This window comes from Gouania willdenowi, chromosome 19 (genome assembly GCF_900634775.1).
Source record: "Gouania willdenowi chromosome 19, fGouWil2.1, whole genome shotgun sequence".
Lineage (NCBI taxonomy): Eukaryota > Metazoa > Chordata > Actinopteri > Blenniiformes > Gobiesocidae > Gouania > Gouania willdenowi.
Window position 1 is genome coordinate 7,529,207 of NC_041062.1, and position 24,922 is coordinate 7,554,128.

General features: G+C 37.4%; 3 protein-coding genes across 4 annotated transcripts; 1 reads left to right on the forward strand and 2 right to left on the reverse strand.

Moving 5' to 3' along the window:
- Positions 1-259: 259 nt before the first annotated feature.
- LOC114481110 (uncharacterized) lies at positions 260-13,242 on the reverse strand. Of its 2 annotated transcripts, none has more exons than XM_028475519.1 (13): positions 13,026-13,242; positions 10,809-11,135; positions 10,424-10,717; positions 8,403-8,708; positions 8,121-8,231; positions 6,433-6,594; positions 5,088-5,318; positions 4,955-5,005; positions 4,615-4,869; positions 3,481-3,828; positions 2,469-2,744; positions 1,162-1,434; positions 260-949 (listed from the first exon to the last, which is right to left on the reverse strand). In XM_028475519.1, exons 1-13 carry the CDS (start codon positions 13,075-13,077, stop codon positions 921-923), a joined length of 2,715 nt encoding a protein of 904 aa, XP_028331320.1. In that variant the 5' UTR covers positions 13,078-13,242; the 3' UTR covers positions 260-920. The 2 variants fall into 2 exon arrangements, with proteins under 2 accessions (XP_028331320.1, XP_028331319.1); XM_028475518.1 differs by having other exon boundaries at positions 5,088-5,402.
- A 3,267-nt stretch (positions 13,243-16,509) lies between these two features.
- Positions 16,510-21,614, forward strand: LOC114481111 (mast cell tryptase). Its single transcript, XM_028475520.1, has 6 exons — positions 16,510-16,646; positions 17,504-17,518; positions 17,650-17,809; positions 19,023-19,288; positions 20,459-20,607; positions 20,712-21,614. Exons 1-6 carry the CDS (start codon positions 16,592-16,594, stop codon positions 21,018-21,020), a joined length of 954 nt encoding a protein of 317 aa, XP_028331321.1. The 5' UTR covers positions 16,510-16,591; the 3' UTR covers positions 21,021-21,614.
- Positions 21,615-22,736: 1,122 nt separating this feature from the next.
- LOC114481811 (fructose-bisphosphate aldolase A-like) lies at positions 22,737-24,366 on the reverse strand (the record flags this gene model as incomplete). Its single annotated transcript, XM_028476849.1, has 3 exons — positions 22,737-23,148; positions 23,237-23,436; positions 24,087-24,366. Coding segments are annotated over 3 exons (573 nt in total), but the record flags the coding sequence as incomplete, so codon positions are not given.
- Between the last annotated feature and the right edge of the window lie 556 nt (positions 24,367-24,922).

Here is a 24,922-nt window from a genome sequence, read left to right on the forward strand (position 1 = left end):
TCATTCATGTGCCTTAGTTTGCAATTTCACATATAAGTTATATTTAAAGTATATAAAACATCGACAATATCTGAGCAATAAGTGACACATATCAGTTCCTATAGGAGCTTCACTCAAAATTCTTTGATTGAGAAAACCTACTTGAGGAGAACATGCAAACTCCACACAGAATGGATCCAACTGTCCAGGCTGGGGTGTGAACCCTGAACCTTGTTGCTGTGAGTCAAATGTGTTAATAAGCACAGACACAAAAAAAACACAAATTAATTTCTGTTTTTATTGTGGATTTAAAAAATATATACATATATCTACAAAAGCATGATTAACATTGTACAATTGTAATTCCAGTAAGTTCCATTTGCCTTATTTTTCAAAATTAATATGTTAAGGTTTCATTTATTCAGACACCTTTTTTTCAGGGAATTTACTTTGATCTCCTGACATGTTTCGACTGTCAACTGTTAGTCTTCCTCAGAGGTGTCTGCTGATCACTTTGATGTTTCCTTATGACCTTAGCACTCTCCCACACCTGGGACTCTCTTCTCCAGAGGGCGACAGGGGGTGTGGCCAACCTGACAGATCTGTCAAGTTGGCCACACCCAGAAATAACACATAAAGAGACATCAAAGCTATCAGCAGATGCCTCTGAGGAAGACTGACAGTTGACAGTTGAAAAATGTTAGATCAGAGTAAATTTCCTGAAAAAAGTTGTCTGAATAAATGAAAACTTCACAAAGTAATTGTAAAATTGTGTTTATATTTATATAATTTTTAACAAAAACACAAGGTTGTTAAAAGCAAAAGATGGCGCACAGGTATAAATAAAGATCATAAAGAATATTTGGACTGCCTTTATGGAGACTATAAAGATAAATATTAGATGCTTTAATAGCGAAATGGAGAAGTTGCAAACGTTTTTTTTATAGTGATGAAATTTCCTCATTGGGCTCTGAAAAACAAGAAAAAACAAAAAATAACTCATGGTCAAGTCCCAGAATAAACAAACAACAACACACTACAGTTCCTTAGTTTTTGTGCTCAACTTAAATAAAGTTTGGATGTAGTCAGAAAATGTTACTAAGTTTAATATATATTTTTGGCTAATTTAATATGCAATATAATATATTCACATTATATTTCACTGGAGAATGTTGATCTTACCAATCCAAGTACGATAAACTGGCATCTTGAGAGCGGGGTGTGTGATCTCCACACACACTCTCAGACGTGCTCTCTCTGGGTCTCTTGGACCATTTGTTATGTTTACTCTGTTAATGTGCAGAGCGCTGGGGTCGTCCTCTCTCTCTCCATCACTGTCCTCCTCCACGTCTGACAGGGATGCGTCTTCATCTCGATCCAATGTTTTCCCTTCAGCTTTTTCATCGATGTATTGGATTCCCTCTGCGTCGGGGTCGGTGACGGCTGCTTTTGTATCTGCGATGAGAAGAAAATACAGCAGCAATCATCAAGCTTTTGTTTGTTATATTTGAATTGTACATTTAATATTTGCCAAATTGTTATTTCTTCAAACTTTTAATCCCAGAAAAAGATACCAAATAAGTATCAACGGCCAAAAAAAGAAAAGAAAACAAAAAATCACATTGACTAGTAACATAAAAAGTTAATATACAATAGTGACAACATTTTTAAAAAGCTCTACAAAGGGTTGAATATCTTTATTATCCCTGTGGATGTATTTAATCAAACCTCTGTATTAGTTCCAGTAATGTATATTATCGATCTGGATTGATGTATCAATTGGTGAAGCAACGATCCAATCAAATCAATAGACCATCGATCAACATCATCAGTGAAACCCAGCACAGGTGTTTTTCTTATTGTTAAAAAGAATGGTTGAATAATATCCACTGTTATCCAGGAAGTTTATTGTTATTTGTGACATAGTATATAGTCATCTTAAAGATGTAAAAGGTGGAAAAGGTGGTGAAATGGGGTTTAAAAAACACAGAAATTGGTTAAAAGTTGCAAAGTAGAGTAGCCACAGACAGAAAAAGTGGTAAAAAGGGTTCAAAGTGTCAATATTGGAACAATTGGTTTAAACTGGCAAATAATGGGCATGACAAATTGTGAATGTGGTTAAATTGGCAAAAATAAGCATGAAATATGAAAAAAAGTGGTTAGAAGTGCAGTAATTGGTCAACATATGCAACATTAGGTGGAAAAGAGGTGGAAAAAGTTTATAAGTGTCTTGAAAGTTGGAAAATGTGCAGAAAGACATTGAAATTTAATGGAGAAGTGGCAGAAATGGGAGTAATGTAGCAAAAATGCATTAAAATTAGCAAAATTATGGCAAGAAAAAGTGATGAAATAGGTTTTCAATATGGAAAGTTTGGTGTAGACGCAGAAAAACTGTTTCTTGAAGGCATCTGGCGACCCCCTCCTAATGTCTCGCAACGCCAAATGTGGTCCTGACCCCTAGGTTGAGAACCCCTGGTCTATTTGCCTACCTATTGTGTGTCCATTCCTTCTACTCCCCTGCTCCTGCCTGTTGTTCTGCTGAGGCAGACTCGTGGACCTCTCCAAGGCACAAACGCTTCTCAGTTCCCTCTGCCCGTCGTCTCCTATCTCCTCCGTCTCACTGGACACGAGTGGCAAGAGTGTTGACCCTCCTGATGACCACAGGACTTTGACCTTGGGGTGACCTCCCTTCAACAGCAGAGAGAAGACTCCCACGCCTTCATTGCTCCAACACACTGAGATGGACTTGGGAATAGATGGGGCAACTGAAGAAGAGAATTATAGGTGTAGGTGAGTATCAGGGTAACAGGTGGCCAAAAATGGTCCAAAAGTGGCAAAAACATGGCAAGAAAAGAGTGAAAAGTGACTAAAATGGGCCAAAATCAGTCAAGAAAAAAAAATGGGCAAATAAGGAGGAACCAGGTAGTATGTAATGGCAAAGGGTAGCCTAAATGAGCAAAATTTGGCAAACAATAGTGAAAAAAGGCAAAAAATACGTTAAAAAAAAGGGGCAAAATGTAGAGAAAAAATGAAACAAGTGGTATTTCTTCGGCAAAAGATAGCTTTTTTGGATAGAAAAGGCCAAAAAAATTCCAAAAAGGACAAAAAATTTGGTTAAAATGTCAAAAAGAACTTGCAAAAATGGACAAAAATTAGGAAAAAAGGGGTATTTATTGGCAAAAGGTAGCTAATGCCTGAAAAAAGAGTGAGAACTTTTTGAAAAGGGACAAAAATTGGACAAAAAAAGTTGCAAAATGGCCAAAGGAAAAGGGAAAGAAAGGGGTTAAAAAGTTCCCCCCTTTCAAGGTTTTCTGGGGGAATAACAATTAAAATTAAGACTAAAAAATGTCAATACAATTACAGAAACATGTATTTTAACTAAAGTACGATTACAAGAGCAACAGATTTGTTTAAATTACAATTATAATTACATCATAATTGTAATTAATTATCCATTACGCGATTATAACCCCAACCCTGGTAGCAGTTGATGATACGAACCAATCTCAGCGTTCCTCCAGTGTTTTTCCACAGGGTCAGGCAGGGAGCAGTGCTCCACTCTACATATGATCCCTCCTCTTTTGTCATTCTTCTCCTGATTGGTCGGCCTTCTGTTCAGTATGGCTGTAGCTCTGTAACATCTGGGGTGGGTCTCGATGGGCCCCCACACCTCTCCGCCTTCTAACACCTCTTCTTCCCTGTCATCGTGCTCTCCCTCCCAAAGCTTCAGCCATGTCACAGATATGTTCGCTGGGTAGAAATCTGTGATTTCACAGCCCAGAGTGGAAGTCTGATCCAGTGAAGAGAAGGTGCTGGTAATGTCAGAAACACGTGGTCTTTTGATGAAACCTGATGTAAAAAAATAAAATAAAATACAACCATTAGGTCAGTGGTTCTCAAACTTTTTTGGGGTATTCTCCACTTAGAACTATTTGACATAAAATTGAAAAGTTTGTCGCATCCCACCTCATATTTCTATTCCTCACACACTTTGATAACGATTCAATTCAAATCATGATTCATTGTTGCTGATTCAAATCAAGGATTCAGTAACTTTTTAACCAAAAATAATAATTCAACCAGTGTGAGTGAAATAAATTCCTGAATACTGTACAGTACAGGTGAGCTTTCATAGATTCCTGTTGCTTCTTGTAAGGTAATTGTTTATAAATTAATTATGGACATAAACAAGTAAATAACCATTAATGGGAAATGTATTCACATTTTATTTGAACTTCAGTTTAAATTAACAGGATGTTAACTTTTCTGCTCTCATTTCAAATAATACAAAATACAAAAATACATATTAGCTTTCAAAATATATGCAATATTGACGTAAAAAATCAAGTGCAACCAAGATCTGAGCAGTCGTTCCAAGGAGTCGGCGGTAACGTTTTGAATATTAAAAGCATTTTTAAAACACATCCATATAAAGTCTGCAGCCGTGCTTAAACCTGCGTTATTTCCTTGTGTCGATATAATCGATTGATTACCTTTGAAAACAATTTTAGATCGATTAATGTAATCAGAAAGGCAACCGTGCCGAGTGCAGATCGATGTAGTTGGATCTTTGGAATATAAATCGATTCATTGATCTAATGGATGAATCGTTAGCAGTCAGTGGGTTCTTCTGACCTCTGGTTTCTCTGGTGACTGGCTGCTTCAGAGCGATGTGGTGCACGCTGACCCACACCCTTGTGGCTCCTTTTTCCAGTTCACTGCGGGGAAGTTTGCACTGGCTGAAGGCGGAGAAGAATCCCTCAGAGTTTGGCCGAGGAGAAGACGAGGCCTGTGAGGCCACGGGGCTGAGCTCTCCACCCTGACAGAACCAGCGGAAGGTGATAACATCTGGATGGAAATGTGACGCTCGTACTGTCATGCTGATAACATCTGGAGGACAGAGGTGGAGCCATTTATGCTACAGTTACTTACTACAGTTGATCAACTACCAATAAGTGTTTTTTATTAGTCATACCTGAGTCATGGATTGTCTCTGCCAGCTGTATTTCTGACACCTCAGGAGCAGCTGTAACAAAGTAACAAACCTTCATAGCACAGATTACAGTTCAGGGTTTTAAAAATGGTGATAAAATGTTGGTGACACTTACACAGAATGGTAAACTTCTCTGAAACCTTCTCCTCCACAATCTTGTCCTTACCCATGTAGGACACCTGACATTTGAAAACCGCGCCCTTGTGGAGGGAGATCTGAGGGATGAATGTGAGCGAGGAGATGAGCTGGTGAGGGCCACTACGAGAGGAGTGTAGGGGCCCCTGGGTGTGCAGCTTGTAGTAGCCCATCTCTCCTCTGGAGGGCAGGAGGTGACCCTTCTCTGATGCTGGGGAGGTGAGCGTTAGACCGTAGGGGAGATGGATGGTGGTTAAGGGGTTGTAAAGGCAGTTAAAGTTAGCTTTGGAAGTGCCTTGATGGATTATGTTTTGTAATATGTTAGCAGAAGTGCAAAAAGAAAAGAAAATGCAGGATGACTTTACAAATATAAAAATCAACAGAAGCTTATTTGTCTGCAGCAGTGGTTCTTAAACTTTTTTTTGGCTCAATTACGTTACCGCCTTTCTCTAACTTTTCCAAGTATCCCCCTTTGTCCGACTGGAACATTTTGCTCAGAGCGTAATGAGTAATAGCACACAATTTAAATAATTGAATTTTGTAGAATGAAACAGTATGTAGTATTTAGATTTATATTCTATCATTTTTTTTAATCATTTATGGTAATTTCCTGCTTGGTGTGGAACCAAAATTGACTCTTGTATTTTCAGTTAATGTTTTAATCATAATAATTTTTATCATTATTTTTTGTGTCATTTTGTATGTGTTTTTTTTTGTTTGTGTGTTTTTTGTATTGTTTGAATTATTCTCTCTGCATGTGTGTTTTTGGTGTCGTTTGGTTGTTTCTTATGTCGTTTTGTATGTTTCTCTGTTATTTTTGTATATTTTGTAGTGATCTGGTGTCTTTTTCTCTCATTTGTTGTTGTTTTGTGTGTTGCTGGTAATAGTATTTTTCTCTCTCTTTTTTGGTCTCTTATTTTGTGTAGTTTGTTGTTGTTTGTTCTTTTTATTATTCAATATATTTGTCTCTTATTTTGTGTGGTTTTTGTTGTCGTGTTGTGAGATGCTGGTAATCTTTAAACTAAAAATAAACATTATAATGCTTTCACTTGTTAATTTTCTTTTCTCTCTCTCAAGTACCCTCTGTAGAGCCATGCGTACCCCCAGTTTTCATTACAGTTTTCCCATATCAATTCTAAAAACTATAATTCTTGATAAAATGTACATTTAATACAAACATTTTAAGTGTCATAAATCAGATTAGTTCTACCTCAGGTTTGTTAGGATAAGTTTTCAGTGAAATGGTCCTAAACCTTTGAGACTTTAGTTGGTTCTTCATCTGTTGTTGTCTTGTTTGGAAGTGTTCGAACAGACATCTGTCCTACCTGTGAGTGAAGTGTCAGTGATGGGTGTGTCATTAAGTAGCCACACTGTCTGGACTCGGTCCACCCTCCGGCCTTCAATGCTCACTGATACTCTTCCCTTCTGACCCACGATTACTCGCGGAGGCAGAATGATGCCCGAAACGTTAAGCGACTTCTTTTTCTCTGAATGAGGCAAGACAGACAAGGACAGCAGTGTCAAGAGCAAAAAAAGAGAAACCAAATAAACTACCAGTATGTATAAAACTAGTCAAAGGGTTATATCAGGTCATGGGCATAGCTAGATATTGTGATGCATTTCTATAAACAGGTGTTAATTTAGCTTTTCAATTGTCTATACTTTGCTATTGTAATTCTTAATGAAGCTGTCATGGAAGCTTATGGAAGTTTGATCGTTTAGCTTTGTATACATTTGTTGCAGCTATGCGGCTAACATAGTCATCTAGGAAGTGTCATATATCACATACTTACTCTCAAGAACCTGCACAGCTTGATTGTAGTTCATTAGAGTTCATTTTAGTGAATGCACTAGTGTTGAGAACAATACACGGCCAAGCCACTGAAAATGCTCGTCCCCAAATTGAACTCGAAGGTAATTTGAACACTCGCTGTGTGTTTTAGTTCACCTTAAGGGTGCATTCACACCCATGGATCTTATAGCAGTTAAAATGCTCTAGGGTTTATTTGCTCAGATAGTCCTTCTTATTTGGGCGGTGTGAACACACAGTTGAAGTCTAGAGTGGATCAAAAAGGCAAATTGTAGAGCGACTGTGTCTGTTGGTCTCGCAGCATTTGCGTTCAGAGTGAAACTTTTGATCGGCTCCAAACAGTCTCTGGTGCAATTGCATGAGCTTGTTCTCATAGGAGATTCTCTATCAGTGTCAGACAGTCTCATAACAAAGTTCTTGCAGGTTTCCTGGGCTGGAAAAAACTTATTTCCTTCCCTCTGTTATGTGATTAGCCAATAGCAGCCTTTCTGATCAGCTTTCCTTTTTATCCTATAAGAAATCTGTGCATTTACTGTGTGATTGCCACTTTTTTTTTTCCACGAGAGAGACCTTTTCATCAGTACCTTTTTAGTTCATGCCAGAGCTCTGGAATAAACTCTACAAAAGGTATTTTGATCCACTTTATTTCATCAGATATATAGTGTATGCTCAAAGATTTCTATAACACCACTTAAGGGGGCCATTACTGGAGTAGAGACTTCTCTAGACAGAAAAACAGAAACCCGAAGATGAGGCTCTTAACAATGGGTCAAAGCGAGTGCTTTAGAGTGGGCAGCAACTTCTGCCTTCTCTGTTTGTTCTTTCACAACATTCAACAATGGAGCAGCAACAAGTTGCCGTTCTTTTGGTGGTTTTAAAGCCCTGTTTTGCACCGTCACCAGCCCTCCTATGATCACTCACAATCCCATGCGCTCGAGGCCATTGCGATACTTCCTGTGTTAACAGTGCTCCTAATTGCTCTAGACTTAGAAGACTTAGCACCCTTTTTTTTTTTAGAGCTGATGGCTGTGGACCCCATAGAATCCTTAAGAAATAAAGTCTGGCAATGACTAACTTTTTGACAGTCCTCATTTAGCGCTCTTTACTATATGGGTTGCGTTCCTTTTCCACTGAGATGGTCACACACGTGTCAAGAGGTCAGAAACTCTTGAGGAAAACACTAGTTACACAGTTTTCACACACCGTCTCTTCGTCGCCAGGAAAAACCAAAACAAAGCAGGAAGATGAGCACTATGGAGATACACATCATGGCCACAGAAGCTTTGGCAGACTTGGTTAAAACTGGAGACTCATCTGACAAAACAAGAAAACAAAATAAGCAACTGTGTTAGACAACAATCAGGTAAAACCACTGTTAACCCACACTGCTTATTTATCCGAAAACTATGAATCATTCAAAGGAAGTGTGACAGAGACTAAACAGAAACAGGTTGTTTATATGACACAGTCGTGTCAATAGAAAACCTTGAGGATCCAGTTCGTCCAGGTCACCCGAGACGTTTACAGGAATCTCATCTCCAGGCTGGCTCACAGCACACTGCACTTTCCCACGTTGGGCCCTCTGCTCCGGGCTCAGGGTATAGTACCGTCTGGTTCTGTAGGTCCCGTCTGGGTTCTGCTCAGTGAGGGAGTCCTCGGCAAGCTTTGTGTAATTTTGAAACCATGACACGGACACTTCCTCTGGGTAGAAGTTCTCCACATCGCAGTAAAGGGTTAGGGCAGAGTTTTTGGAGCTGGTTGGCACGACAGACATCCGGACAGAGGGGGAATCTAGTTAAGAGAGGAAAAAAAACAACTATAATCTTAATGTAATGTGTAGGGTAATAGCTTTATGCAGTATGGAGACTTCACTAACCTCTCAGTGTTCTTGTAATCACACACTTCCCACAACTCATGATTAGACAAAACATTTTTTTGTTTAATTTGTTTCGGACTTTAGAATGAAATTTTTACTCATAATGTAGTTTTTGTTAACATCAGTCCTATTTCCATTTAGTAATCAGTAAACGTGGGATGATATACAGTATCTTGAGGTAGTCAGCTGAATTAAGTAGTACTCCAAGTAAAAGTTATTTTCACCCCCACATTCATTTTTGGTAATAAATCTTGCCACGGTTCCCTTGCATACAGACAGTAAACATCTCATGTATAAACTTAAAAAGGAAGAGACCAAATCTTGCACAATTGGAACTTAATTTTTTTTCACAAAGGCATCTGTATAAAATAAAAGGTTTGTCAAAATACGCAATCCTTTTCAAATAAAATAACACCAATTAATTTAATTAAAAAAAATATTAAATTATGGGATTGTAAAGTTGCTGCAAAGTATACAGCAACTTTTTGCAACATTTAGCTACAAATCTTTGTTATCTTTGACCAGATTTACAGCAATATTTGTTCGCGTCAATGAGCTTTTATTTTGGTAATTCCAATTAATTGGCATATTTGCTAAATATTTAGTTACACCCGTGACATTTAGATTTAACATTTTGATTAAACATTTAGATTTAGATTTAACATTAAACATTTAGATTTTTGATTTAATATTTAACATTTAGATTATCGGGAACTCAGTGTATCGTTCCCCCATCTAGTAATCAGTATTATCCAACAAGGGGAAAATCCCAAACCCACACATCAAACTTCTTGTACATGTCCTGGTCTGTCACAGTAACGTGTCTCTACCACAGTGATAGGAACTACTTCAGTGACATTCATTCATTCATTGTTTCATCTTCTGAACTGCTGAGTCTGCTGATATCCATTTCCACCACTCAATGGACGCTAGGTGTGTATACACCATACCTGTCAAGTTTTGGATTTGAAAATAAGGGAAATTTTCTGGCGCCTACTATGAGCCATCCCACCCTAACAGAATGTGTAACTGTGTCTCATTCTGCTGCTCTTTAGGAAGGTAAACTCTCTGTCACATTTCACAACGTATTTACACCAGTTCTTTGTTTTTTTTTTCACCGGAACGCCTTCATTCATCATCTCTTTTCTGAGTTGTTTCCAGGTTTGTCGGCGCTGTCTGCACTAATCTCGCGAGAACTGCCACCCAGTCCATTTCAGGTGGCAGTTCTCGCAAGGCGAGTGACAGCGTTCAGTTTAGCAAGGTATCTTTTAATTATTATTATAATACGGGATAATTACAGGAAGATGGCGGGAAAGAGGGGTAAAATACGGGAGTTTCCCGGCCAAAACGGATACTTGACAGGTATGGTATACACCCTGGACAGGGCAGGTCATTGGTCCATTGCAGGGCAAACAACTGCTTAGACAAACACCATTCGTGATTGAGTTCGAGCATTTAGGTCTAGTTTTTTGCTGATGAAAATGTCAATTTTGTTTTAGTTGTTGTGTTGTGTGTGAAAGGACTGTCAAAATCTGAATATCTCTCATTTGGTCCATGTGTTATGAATTTTGCTTGATTTGCTTTATCCACTCAAATGTTCGTATAGGCGCATATTGTTTTTCCCACTTACAGGTGATGTTCAGCTTGAAATCCAACTGTTGTAAGTTTCCTCTGTGTGACACTTTGCATCCAAAGGTTGCATTCTGGTCCTCGCGGGACGGGAATATGGTCAGGTTGGTCACAGCTGAATAGTATCCCTCTGGGTTCAATTCACCTTCAACCTGGTGGAAAGGCCTAACTTCTACGCCATCTCTGGTCCAGGAATAAGAGACTGGGGAAGGGTAGAAATTGTCTATGTGACATGTTAGGTGTGATGCTCTTTCAAGGACCACCCACTGCTGAGGGACAGAGAGAGTGGGAGGGGCTGGGCAGAGGACAGGTAGAGGACATGAAGGGAGTCAGTTTTCAACATTGGTTCACCACACAGAATGAACAAAAGCCAAGCCATGACATACCTAGAATGCTAAAGGTGACATTGCTGGAGTTCACTATTGAGGAGTTATAGCTGACTGTGCATTCATACACTCCCTGCAGGTTAATACTAGTCTTAAGGATAGTCAGAGAAAACACTCCGTTGATGAACTCTGTGGTATCCCAGCTAAAGCCCTCATTTATCCTGGATGCTGCTTCCTTGAACGAGGCTATAGCAGAGCCATTACTCCTCCATTTGGCATCGATTAGAGACGTGTCTGTTTTGTTGCCGATCTCAGAAACGGGGAACGTCACATTGCAGGGAAGAGTTGTGTTGGTATTAGGACCAGCTTGAATGTCACTTGAAGACACTGTAAGAAAGAACAAGAAGGGTTAGGGGTTCGGGGAGAGGTATAAAGCCCCAAATTCTGGATAGATTGGTCATTTAGGGTTGGAGATGGGGGCGGGGGGATTGATCCTGCAAACTTATGCAAGATCGGTGCACCATTCCTGGGTAGTTTTGCAGAGCTCCCCCTGGTTCTCTTGTTTGAGTTTCATTGCAATGTTTCTTTTCATTGAATATTGACAATAAGTAATCTTTGTTCATCTCAATGACTGAATGTAAATAAAAGAAACCCTTCTACGACGGGTCAATCAGCTTAAATAGTAACCCATAGGATAAACATTGGTCATCAGCAGGTACTTGTTGTGAGCAGTGGAAAACTTTCAATCTGAAGTATTTACTTCACACTTCTTGTCAGGTGTGACAAATGACCTGCGTTAATTCCCTTGAAACATTTATTGAAAACGCAAATCCAAGAAATGTGATTTAGTGAGCTTCCAATTCTAATATAATTTGAATACCAGTGCTACAGTTACTTATAAGCCTTTGATAAATTTCTTAAACATTTGTTTTGTTTGGATTTTCTTTCTAAACAAAATTTAAACCATTTATTTTTTAAACCTTTTTAAAATTTATATTTATTTACAAAAACGTAAACAGGTGACAGTATGGATGCTGTCCTTTTTTTAAAATGCATGTCATTGTAAAATAAGGAGCTTAGGAAATCAAGTATGCTTCTGTCCATGTTGTTATGAGTAAGTAAAGTCTATAATTCTAACTTTTTTCTCAGGATTTTTTTTTTATCTCCTCACATGTTTTGACTGTCAACTGCCAGTGTTCTTCAGAGGCATCTGAAGATTGCTTTGTGTAAATTTCCTGAGAAAAAACGTTGTCTGGATAAATGAAACCATAACATATTATTCAAAAAGAAGACAAAGAGATTAGCAGACGCCTCTGATGAAGACTAGCAGTTGACAGTCGAAACATGTCCGGAGATCAAAGTAAATTTCCTGGGAATTTTTTTGTCTGAATAAATGAAACATTAACTTATTATTCAAAAAGAACTCGTTCGGGATTATTACACATCAAAGCAGTCAGCAGACACCTCTGAAGAAGACTGGCAGTTGACAGTCGAAACATGTCAGGAGATCAATGTACATTTCCTGGTAAAAATGTTGTCTGAATAAATGAACCCATAACATATTATTCAAAAATAAATTTCTGGAATTATTACTCATCAAAGCAAATTGCAGACACCTCTGGAGAAGACTGGCAGTTGATGTTGACAGTCAAAACATTTCCAGAGATCAAAGTAAATTTCCTGGGGAAAAGGTTGTTTGAATGAATGAAACCTTTAACAAATAAGAAAGAACTTGCTGGAATTATTACACATCAAAGCGATTAGCAGACGCCTCTGAAGAAGACTGGCAGTTGACAGTCAAAATGTGTCAGGAGATCAAAGTAAACTTCCTGAGAAAAATGCTGCCTGAATAAATGAAACCTTAACAGATTAAAGTAAAGTAAAGTAATATAAAGTCTATAGTGAGAACAAACAATGTCTTTCATCATTCTATGTTTAACGGCAGCAACGCTGACTTCTGGGAGTTGATTCGCGACGTGAGAAACCTTGATATATCTGCAGACTTTCACTATATGTGTTACAATAAACCCTATTCATACACACACCGGTGCTTCATCAATAATCATCACAAGTGCAGATCAGGTGCATGTTGATTTAACACCAATTTGATTCACAAAAGTGAATGAAACCCAAATAATAACTTCCTTCAGATTTACCCAAATAATGACTTTCTATGGGAATGTGAAATAGTCCAATTCAGTTCTCCACCTGTTTAGCAGTTGGTTTAAGACACAGAAACAATTCAGCCTTTGTAATAGTAAGCCGAAGAGTACTCACCATGCTTTATGAAAGGAAGGAGGACAACATAGACAAGGACTTTACACTCCATGGCGAGACCGCTGATCTTAAGACTGACTTCTTATCAGGCCATTTCATCGCCTTTTATAGAGCAATGGTGTGACAGTGGGTGTGTTTGTCCAGTCAGTTGGGAAATAAGAAATATTGTTCCTTTAGGCCTCACAGGAGTGAAAGGAGGCCCTTGATATGTGTGTGTGTTCTTCTCCCAAATAAACGAGCCTTGGGACTTAAACTCCGAGGGAGATGTGCAGGGACACTCAAGTGGGGAAACTGGCCACTTAAAATTCAGACGGGCCTCTGGCCAAAGTTTTTGGGGGCTACTTTACATTGGCACAGTGTTGCCATGAACAAACGGAGAGAATAATCCTACTGTGCTTATGTGGACAAACACTCAGCCTTGACTTCATGTCTTTTCATTCCACAGAATAGTTAGTGTTGCGTTACAATTTCTGAAAAAAGAAGGACTTTTCTCCCTCCTTCCTTAAATGCCATCTGTGTCCTCATTCAGCTTTTTTAAGTGTGAAAATACATGTACTTTTTATGAATATATAAAAAGTATACTAACATCACACTTTCACAGGAACTCTTTTAACACACAAAAAATTTGACTCTATCACACTTTATAAAAGATATATCTTACTGAAATATACTTTAAATGTAATGTATGTGTAATTTTTTTAAGTGTACTTAATTGAAATTCATTTTTACACATTTTTTTTTACATACTTTAAAATTGATGCTTAAAATGTTATCATATGCTGGGAGCATATTTCAGAAGTACACATTTTAATATCAATATTTTGATATTAGGTCGGAACGTTTAAGTTACATTTGAGTCTAATTATGAAGTTATATAGTTATTTGGAATGTGTTCAATAACATTACATGCACTTCAACTCATAATTTACTAATTAATAATTATTGTTAAATTAGTATATTTAAAGTCATATACTTAAAGCATACTAAATGCACTTTAAGTTGTTCCACTTTGACATGTAAAAGTACACTTAATATACTTCCAGTTGAACTTTTTTCAATCATTTAATTAAAATTAAACCATATTTACAAATGGTTCCAAAGTAGCATGCATTAAGTTGGCTAATCATAGACGCACTTGAAGTATTTTGAATATTAGCGTGGCTTCAACAACACAAAAGTATGCAAAATTTTAGTACACTTAAAATGCAGTTGCCTTAATTGACCCATCCGATGGTTAATGTTTGGCCTAAAGAAACAGGTGTTGCTTATGTCAAACACCCTTTTGAATCTTCATTAACTTCATTTGCAGCGTAAGCTGTTGGTCTTTTGCACTTTAAATGGTCCCAACACATCAAAGTGAAGCCTAATTTCTTGTTTGAGGACCACTCAGGGAATCTGTGTCACTCAGTAGAAGTGAGGACTTTGAATGTCCTTATACTTTTCTTTGCTTTGCTTTGTGTGCTATTTGAAAGACTTCAAACAAAAGTGATTAATGCGCTTCGTGTTCTCGCTAGGTTGTCGTACCTGTGCTAACCTTAATTAATCTCCAGAGTGACAGCCATGTTGCTTTCATGTGGTCAAAACAAAGGCAATGAAACTAGGGCTATAGAGAAATCACGGCAAGGAAGAAAAGGCCCCAAAGAAAAGCAAAATAAAGAACATAAAAGCAATTGCGTTAAACTGACCTTTGTGCCAAAAGATGGTAGTCACATGAGGTTAACCATTTGAGAGTGACGTGGGAGCTGTGTCTCAGATACGGGAGGGATATTAATTCAGGGGGTGTTTCAGTCTTCTCAACACTAAACACCCTCATCAAAGGTGGCCAGCTACAGGGTCATCAAGCCTGAGCTTGCGTCACATAACTTGTTTCTAACCCCAAAGCAATGCAAAATAAAATGCATGAAAACAGCAAATATTTAAAAATATTATTAGTTTCTAGGCTTTTATTGTAGATCAAAGTCAAAGGTGGAGTCAGTGGCGTGCACAGGTAGACACTAGGTGGTCTAGCAAGTGCCATTTTCAAAGTTCTTTTTTTTTCTTTTTTTTTGTGGTCCATGCTGACATGATAATCTGTAAGTGCTTGTCGGTTAATAGTGTGTGATAATAATGCCTCAATTAATATTCCCTCCACCCCCACACACCTCTGTTAACGTTAACGCGCAGAGCGGACATAAACGGAGGCGCGTTGTAGCTGCAGACAGTGCACAGCTGCAGCCAGATAACACATAAATGAATCAAGTCGAGTGTGTTGTTTGCCCCCTAAGCCTCAGTTGCCAATAAGCTACAACTTGCATTTATTTGTTTCTGTTGTGAAGTAGCCTGTCTCAACGTCACACAGCTGGGCATAAATTAGCAGACTGCTCACCTGCTTAACAAGCTAGACGCTACCCAAAAGCAATAATATGACGTGATAATGACCACCGGTAGACTTTGTCATTGGTATACTACAGCATGTGAATCTATCAGTATACTTACTTAAGATGAATATTTAGTAGGTTTACATTAGGCTACGCTTGCAGTAATTTATTTGCTCAATGACAAACAGGCAATTCACAATTGCCTGCAGAAAAAATAGCCCTGTGCCTTGTTGAAATATAACCAAACTGTCTTATTCATATTGTTGGTCTTTTTTTATTTAGCAATTTTACTTTATTTAGCAAAGTAAAAGTTGCCAGTTACTTTCACCTCCCATGTTTATTTTTAGTAATAAATCTTTGCACGGTTCCATGGCATACAGTAAACATCTCTTGTATAAAGCAAATTTTACACAATTGGAACGTAATTTATTTTTCTACAAAGGCATCTGTATGAAATAAAAGGGTTGTCAAAACACCGTACGCACTGAATAAGTTTCATGGCACATTTTTCATTTACCACTATTTACAATACAGCTTTAATTATCACCTATTACACACTCTGGAATTATTTACCTCACTGACTAACACTAGTATATATTGAAATTACATGTTTGGGATGACTGGATAACTCCAACAGTATAAAAGCATCTATGCTACATTATGTGTATTTATATTACATGGTGGTATTCATTTTTAATCTTAATTTGTTCAAATAAATCAAAATTTGTCCTGCAATTTTCCTTTAAATTATTCCATAACATTTACTTAAATTTGATAGAAATTGGTCCAAAAATGAAGAATGAACATTTTGTCAGTGTGTTACATACTGTATATACAGTATCCTTTTTATGTGGAAGTGCAAAGAAAGCCATAATAATGTTGAAATTATTTGTTTTCCTGCCTTAAATCTGTAGCCCACTCTTTTTTTTTTGCTTATCTTATCTTTTCCGGAAATATCAAAGGCAACTAAAATAGTTTTCACATTGTTTCACACATAACAGGCACGAGGGAGGTTAACAAATATGTAATGGTCGTGATTAGTGAAGAGGAAGGATGATAATGCATTTATGTGTTGGAGGTGACTGTGTTTTTTTTGTCCTGTTGGTATGGGGTTAAACAGGTTCGATCTGGGAGTGTTTGAAGCTCTTATGAAGTGCTTATGTCACTACTGCTGCTGTAGAGCAATAACGCAGACAGTAGCAAAGCAGGATGGCAACATGGACTGTGGCTATCACTTTACTGCTGACACTCCTTACTTTACGAGGTGAGACTTTATTCTTGTATTTCACCAAAAAGCTACAATTTGTAACCAATTATCATTAGTTATTATATTATTAGCAATGTTTCTTAAACAATTCAGATAATGATTTTTGTATATAATAATGATCAATAACATATATATATATATATATATATATATATATATATATATATATATATATATATATATTAAAGAGCAGGGTTGGGGTCAATCATAATTGTAATGTACATAATTGAAAATTAATTACAATTATGGTGTAATTGTAATTGTCATTTGAAGAATCTGTTGCTGTTATAATCATATATATATATATATATATATATATATATATATATGTATATATATATATATATATATATAGGGGCTATATACTGACACAAAAAAGGCTCAGATGCCCACAACAAAAATATTACTATGAATATTTTCATTGATTAGGGAGCCTAATAAGGTAATCAATAGATAGGAAAGAGAATAGATGATAGATATTTGTTTTTAGTGTATTTTACAGCCGATTTAGGACTCGTCATTAGAAATGCTAACACAAGAGGAAGTTAAACTTTTATTAGGTTGTTTATTTCAGGCTAAGTAATTGGGATTAATTGTAATTGAACTTTAGTGATTGAGAACGTAATTGTAATTGACTTTATGAGGATAAAAGATAATTGTTTGTAATTGTAAAAAATGCTAGTCATTGAATTGTAATTGAACATAGATAACTGAAAAATGTAATTGACCCCCACCCTGTTAAAGAGTAATGTGTTGACTGATTCAGCCTTTCTTTTAATAACTAAAGCATATCTTTTTTTTTTTTTTTTAACTTTTTGTATATAATTAATTTTGTTCTGTTCTGATTTGTCCAGGGTCAGAAGCTCAAGGTAAGCCGTTACATTTAATATCTTCCATGAAAGATCTGCGACAGTGGAAAAACGTCACACGTTCAAACCTTTTTTCTATGTTTTATGTTGGTAAATCTGCTAAGTCATTCCTGCCTCTGCTTTATTATCAGACTGTGGAGTGGCCCCCCTGGGCACAAGAGTAGTGGGTGGTGATGATGCTGCTGCCGGATCCTGGCCCTGGCAGGTCAGCCTTCACATAACAGCACATGTTTGTGGAGGGACGGTGATCAGCAACCAGTGGGTCGTCACAGCAGCACACTGCATCATTCGGTAAGTATTTCTAATCAGGTTTACATATTTTGTTTATTCTCTCTCAAGCCTAAAATTTTTTTATCCAAGTACTGTAAACAACAAAAACATATTGGGAAACTCCTCGACTCAATAAAAGAGTAGACTTTAGTCTCAACTTGATGGTTTAAATCACGTGTCATACTCAAGACCCGTGGGCCAAATCCGGCCCTTCAGAGCATCCGATTCGGCCTGCAGGAGAAAGTGAAACTGACAGAGAAAACATGAATTATTGTTTAAAATCCAGCAAATTTTCTCAAATTTTTCCACAAAATCTCCCCAAATTAAATAAAAATTACTAAAAAAACAAAAATTTAAAAATAGAAAAATAAATCAAAGGACATTTAAGTATCTGTCACTTATTGCTTACATATTGTTGATGCCTTCCATACTGTATGTTGATAACGGGAAGTGCAAACTTGGACACATTCATGTTGAAACTGTTCATTTTCCTGCTAAAGAGGAAGTTGAAATGCAAAAGAAATGAGGATTGGTAATTCATTGGAAAAATCTAACTTGCACATTTCGAGAGCACTGGAGACACATTACTCTTAATTCATACATTTGAATCTAATCAAACTCAAGATGGTCATTTAAAGTAAATGTCTTGAAAAAATGTTTACATAAATTTGTAGGCGTTTTAGGTAAATTTATGCAAAAATGAAGTCCAATTTTTGACCATAGCATCTGATTGATGATGTCACACGGTCTCACTGCCTGTAACATCCCATTGTTTTCTATTGGAGTGAAATATTCAGCTTGCTTTTTGGATCATTTAGCAGCTTTTTAGATCATTTAGCAGCTTGTGCTGCTTTTGGTTGCTCTAAAAACCAGGAGAAGTAAAGGATGCTGATATAACCCTCTTTTGTTTACCAAAAGAGAATACAAACTGCTCCAACTCTGCGGTTTCGTAGTAGACAATGAAGCGGAGAAGAAGAGTTCTCCAAAGGAGCCTTTACTCGCCCTTAAACAGTGCGCTGACATGCTCTGGTGGCTGAAGTTAGTAAATAATAACGGACTGTTGGAAACTCACACACACGCTGATAATAGAAGTCCTTTTTGATGGGTGTCCTTCAACAGTCCGTAATTTTAATTAAAAACAACATATACATTGATAAAACGAAAAAATTAATCGTACTAATAAAATACTTGTCATATAGATATATAGATTCTAAATGTTTCTTTTGTTATTCAGTTCTGCAAGTCAGTATACTCTCTACTTTGGGAGAAACACTCAGGCTGGACCGAATCCAAATGAAGTCTCCAGATCCGTGTCCCAGATCATCGTCCATCCAAACTACAACAACACCTTGCTCAACAATGACATTGCCCTGATGAAGCTCAGCAGCCCCATTACTTTCACTGAGTACATCCGTCCTGCGTGCTTGGCCAGTAACTCCAGCCAGTTCCATAACGCAACCCTGTGTTGGGCCACTGGATGGGGGAGGCTCGGGGAGGACGGTGGGTTAACTGAATTACACTGGTTCTATTACTTAGTTGATAAAGCAAAGAATAATACCACAGCTTTTTTTAGAAGACACAACAAACTGACTCAAATATTGAATGTTATTCTTACCTTCTTCATAGATAATATTTTCATCTGTGTATGTCAATTAGCAAGATTATGTCAAATGTTTAACCAAAGATGGCACTGGCATGAGTTGGGCTGTAGGATAAGCTCGTATCGGGCTGAACCTTATATACATTGATCCCAAATATCAGTTTTAGGTATGAGCACTCGAGTGAAAAACGGTTATAAACAAGAAATGATTATAAGACATAGAGGCAAAGCTATAATGACATGTAAAGGTGAAATCACCAAAATAAAAAGTGAAGTAGTCAAAGAAACAAAGAAATGTGTTTTATACTATAAATTAAAACAGATCAGATTTTTTCTTACATTCCCACAAGCAGTTATGGGCCATTGAAAATAGTAAAAAAAAAAAAGTAATTTTTTTTGGATTTCAAGTCACCCAAGAACCATTACATATTGTGACTAATCGTTAGTGTTAACTGTCTAGTAAGTAAGTAAATTAACTTTATTTATAGAGCGCTTTTCACAGGTAAAAACCACAAAAACATTTCAGTATTATACCGTCTAAAGAAAACATGGAAAAACAGTCACAAATAACATGGGAGACAAGAACGGGAGACGTGTGGGTCGCCAAGGGCATTGGAGGCGCCCCGAATTTGATGAAAAATGGGAAAAACAACATAAGGAGAAGTGAGGTGGAAAAAGTACTATGTACATCAAACCTGGTAAAATTACAGGGAGCTGAGGTATATGCAAAGATGTTTACTAAAGGCCCAAACATGTGCCAGACCCAAACCCCAACAAACTTTCTTTCAATTTTGTCCACCATAAAGGATGTATTGCAGATATTTTGAGAGTAGTAGTTGTATACCAAATTTCAGTTTCCTATGTGATGTAGTTCCTGAGATATTGGAAGCTGAAAATAGAAGAAAAATAAGAACACGTGAAAATCGACACATACCCCCACTCACTAAGTTGGCCATATTTCAAAAAGTATTTTTCCGATCAAACTAAAAAATGTTCTGCCACCAAAACCATCAAAGGATGTTTAGCATTTCATGATCTTGAACTAATACATTGATTATTTTGTGTTACAGAGAATTTGCCATTGACTTCACCTCTACAAGAGGTTCAGGTTCCTGTTATTGGTAATAGGCAGTGTAGCTGCAGCTATTCCTCAGTAACAAATGGAAATATCACTGGCCAGATGATTTGTGCAGGGCAGGAGGGTAAAGGAATATGTCAGGTATCTCACACTATACATATTTTCTGTTCATCACACTGTCAAAACCGAAAAGTAAACAATGCAGTACAACTTTTAGATTATGGATTTCTGTTTTGTTTCTTTAGGGTGACTCAGGTGGACCTTTGCAATGCAAGCAGAACTCAAGGTGGATTCAGGCTGGCATTGCAAGCTTTGGAATACCTTGTGCCCAAAACGGCTTCCCTGAGGTTTTTGCACGGGTGTCCGAGTTCCAGACATGGATCACTGAACAAGTAACGGCCGCCAACGTCAACTTTGTTACATATACATCGACTGGCGTAGATACGGACAGCAGCTTTAGGTGCCCACTCACTGTGAATGCTTCAAAGCTCACAGCTGAGCTTTCTTTTGCTGTTGTCATGGTGACACTAATGCAATATATTCTAGGTTCATAGGACATCTTGAATTCAACTCTTTCTGGTTTTGCAGTTATTTTTAAAGTTTTGCACTGAATTTAAGAAATACCTAACAATGTAGAAAGTAATCAGGAGACAGATTCTTTAAATGGATGTATTCAACTCTCTACTGCAGGTGTGCTGAATCCAGTTTGGCCAGATCTCAATTATAGCTGAAAGGAAAAGGAAACTTAATATCAGGTCTTGTGCAGAGCTGTAATCACAGTCATTAGAGATGTGTTTTCTATCAAGAAAAGATCATTGGTATATGTGAAAAAGAGACCAGTTCACCAGGCACTTACCTCTTTAACAGATTTCTTTACACTCATTTTAGTTCAGGGGCCAAATAGTTTGGACCGCAGATTTTAGGCAGGAAAACGAGCAGTTTCAACAATTCAAGTTTGTACTGTACACTACGTACAGATCATAAATAAAGTATGTAAGCCACCAACAATATCCATGCAATGAGTGACAGATACCATTTTATTTTTTAAATGAATTGATTTTGTGACCAATTTTTATTTAATTTGTAAAAATTATGTGACATAATTCCAGGAAAATTGAGTTCTTTGAACAATTAAAAATAACTGCAGTCATGTAAAAAAAATTTAAATTGTGATCCTCCAAATACTGTGGAGTTTCATTGAATTGTGTATTTAGATATCTGAGCTGATTTATCTATAAATGAATTATTTTGTAATTTTGACAATCATTTATGTTTTTTCTGTTTTTTTAACTTTCTCCTGCGGGCCTAATTTGATGGTTTAAAAGGCCGGATTTGGCCCCCGGGCCTTGAGTTTGGCACACGTGCTTTACACGGTTGCAATAGAAATCGAAAAGAAAACCCACAAATCTGTCAGATTCTTATACTTTGTATTCATATTACCATGGGTTAGCAAATAAAAAATTGTTGTTGAAATATTATAAAGAGGCATGCTTCCTCATTTCTAAAGCGAATGAAAATGGTGGTGCTACCTCCTCTTTTCATGAGTCATGGTGCTTGCAAGTCATTCCAGTCCACGTGTGACGTCAGCATCTCACCTGTATCGAAGCATGAAGTCCCCTCGCTGATGACTGAAGAGTGTGATCGGTTGAAACTGTATACAAATGCCAATAACTTGTTCTGTTTTAGGCACATGTTGCAAAAAACATGTTGGAAAAGTAAAGTGAGAGGAAAACAGTACCATGACTCACAGACAGGGGGCAGTGTTAAAGAACTAAGGACACCAGCAGTGAGCAGGCATGGCCTTCCCCACCATTAATGTTTTTTTTTTATAATAAAAAAAACTTGTTTCTCTTGTTATTTCAGAATTTTTTGTAAATTAAACTCAAACTTACACCATTTTAGTGCAAGAACATATAATATATGTAAGAAAATCTTATTGCAATTGCACAATAAAAATTTATAAGAGTAAAAGTAAAATGGAATAACTGCTCCCTACAAATATAAAATTATATTTTGAAAAAGAATTTTGTCTTTATCCAACAATACATTTTCATCTCCAGCTGCTTGAATGTTACAAAACACTACTCCATTCGACAATTTAATTGAGAATTAAATCAATTTTAACTAATATGCAGCTAATGCTGTAATACTATTTTTTGAAGTTCTCCTTTTAATCATTATCATTAGTTTACCGACACTGCCACATGTCACTCATTTTCTAGAGACAATGTCCTGTCACCCAAAACAGGAAAGAAACAAAACTAATCAACAAGATTTTTGGGTTAACACTTTATTCCATGGCATCAGTATAAACCATATACTGTACAAGGTGGAGGCAGGCCAAGGAATGCAGGGATAGTTACTTAAAACAGTGTTGGAATCTTCACCCGTAAAACGGTGCATAAAAATAAAAAGGTGTGGGAATGGATGCCGGACTCCTCTCAAAACCTCTCGCTACAACAACAACGCCAAAGACAGTTTTTAAAAACATTTTTCTCCATCCGTGCTGTTGTAGGTGATGTTGGAGGACGAGCCCTTTTCCATAAAGATGTGGTAATGGTGGGAAGAAGGTGGAAATGGAGCCCATGCTTAGTAAGCATGATTTGCCACATACAGTGACTCTCCACCAGCGGCGCTGGATCCAGAAGATGCATATTTACCCTGACAGGCCTGGCTGTTAGCCTGTGGGAACACGCTTAACAGAAGTTATAAAATGCTTTTGCAACTCTTGTTTCTTTAATAATGAACATTTTACATCATTCACACATACCAGAGCTCTTTTGATGAACTCATCCTGGCATGCCTTTCCATTCTCCTTCTTGCCACCCCAGGCTTTGAGGGCCGAGGCCTGAAGGGCGCGGCCGTATGAGAAGGTCAGAGCCCAGGGCCTGTGCAGAGGGCACTGGTTCATGGCATTCAGGTTGACGGAGGCCTCCTCTTCGCTCTGGCCACCAGAAAGGAAGGTGATGCCTTTAAAGGATATCAAAACATTGGTAAATAAATTTGCTATGGCATCGGAATCACAACTTTAAGCAGGGGTGGAGCAACAATTTTAAAAGTGAGGGTGTTCTAAGGGTGGAGGACCGGTCAACGTCTAATTTAGCTTATTAAATTAACTTACTAAAACTATGATAAAGCTGTTAATAAGTCAGTGGTACTTCACATGTGGCTCTTTATGTATTAATTTTACTATCTTTCTCCCAGAAAACCTTAAAAGGGGGAACTTTTTAACCTTTGCCCCATTATATAACACTTTTTTTATTTTTTCCCTGCATTTTGCTCTTTTTGTTCCACATTTTTTCCCTTTTTCACTATTCTTTCGCACATTTTGCTCATTTAAGCTACCTTATGCCATTGCATAACCTGTTTTCTCTTTTTTGTCAAATTCTTTGCCACTCTTGGCTGCTTTTGCCCCATTTTAGTCACTTTTCACTCTTTTCTTGCCATGTCACTTTTGGACCATTTGTTGCCACCTGTTACTAATTCTTTGTCACTTTACTTACACTTTACTCATCGCTGTGACCTTCCCGGAACTGCGGCTTTGTCAAATGGCTGGCTGTGATTGGCTTGATCTAAAGAAATTCTAGACTTAAGACTCTAGACTCAGATCCCTTGCTTACCAGGAACTGCGGGGGGCACGGTGCGGCGCAGGGCAGTGACAGTTGACATGGCAATCTCCTGGTTGCTGTACTTGTGTGAGCAAGAGTGTCCAGCAGTGACCATGTTGGGTTTAAGGAGGGTGCCTTCCAGGTAGACGTGGTGGTCAGACAAGGCCTTGTAAACGGCAGCCAGGACCTTTTCAGTGACGTACTGGCAGCGCTTCAGGTCGTGGTCACCATCGGGCAGAATCTCAGGCTCAACAATAGGAACAATGCCATGCTGAGGAAATGGTACACCCAATGGTATACCACATATATTTTACACAATTGGAACGTAATTTATTTTTCTACAAAGGCATCTGTATGAAATAAAAGGGTTGTCAAAACACCGTACGCACTGAATAAGTTTCATGGCACATTTTTCATTTACCACTATTTACAATACAGCTTTAATTATCACCTATTACACACTCTGGATTTATTTACCTCACTGACTAACACTAGTATATATTGAAATTACATGTTTGGGATGACTGGATAACTCCAACAGTATAAAAGCATCTATGCTACATTATGTGTATTATATTACATGGTGGTATTCATTTTTAATCTTAATTTGTTCAAATAAATCAAAATTTAACCTGCAATTTTCCTTTAAATTATTCCATAACATTTACCTAAATTTGATAGAAATTGGTCCAAAAATGAAGAATGAACATTTTGTCAGTGTGTTACATACTGTATATACAGTATCCTTTTTATGTGGAAGTGCAAAGAAAGCCATAATAATGTTGAAATTATTTGTTTTCCTGCCTTAAATCTGTAGCCCACTCTTTTTTTTTGCTTATCTTATCTTA

Coding starts and splice junctions, on each gene's coding strand:
- LOC114481110 (XM_028475518.1), bottom strand. CDS start 13,077: ATGGAGTGTAAAGTCCTTGTCTATGTTGTCCTCCTTCCTTTCATAAAG. Junction 10,718..10,808: donor TGTCACCTTTAGCATTCTAG/GTATGTCATGGC, acceptor TCCTCTGCCCAG/CCCCTCCCACTCTCTCTGTC. Junction 6,595..8,120: donor TTCCTGGCGACGAAGAGACG/GTGTGTGAAAAC, acceptor TGCCTCATTCAG/AGAAAAAGAAGTCGCTTAAC.
- LOC114481111 (XM_028475520.1), top strand. CDS start 16,592: ATGGCAACATGGACTGTGGCTATCACTTTACTGCTGACACTCCTTACT. Junction 17,810..19,022: donor GCAGCACACTGCATCATTCG/GTAAGTATTTCT, acceptor TTTGTTATTCAG/TTCTGCAAGTCAGTATACTC. Junction 19,289..20,458: donor GGGGAGGCTCGGGGAGGACG/GTGGGTTAACTG, acceptor TTTGTGTTACAG/AGAATTTGCCATTGACTTCA.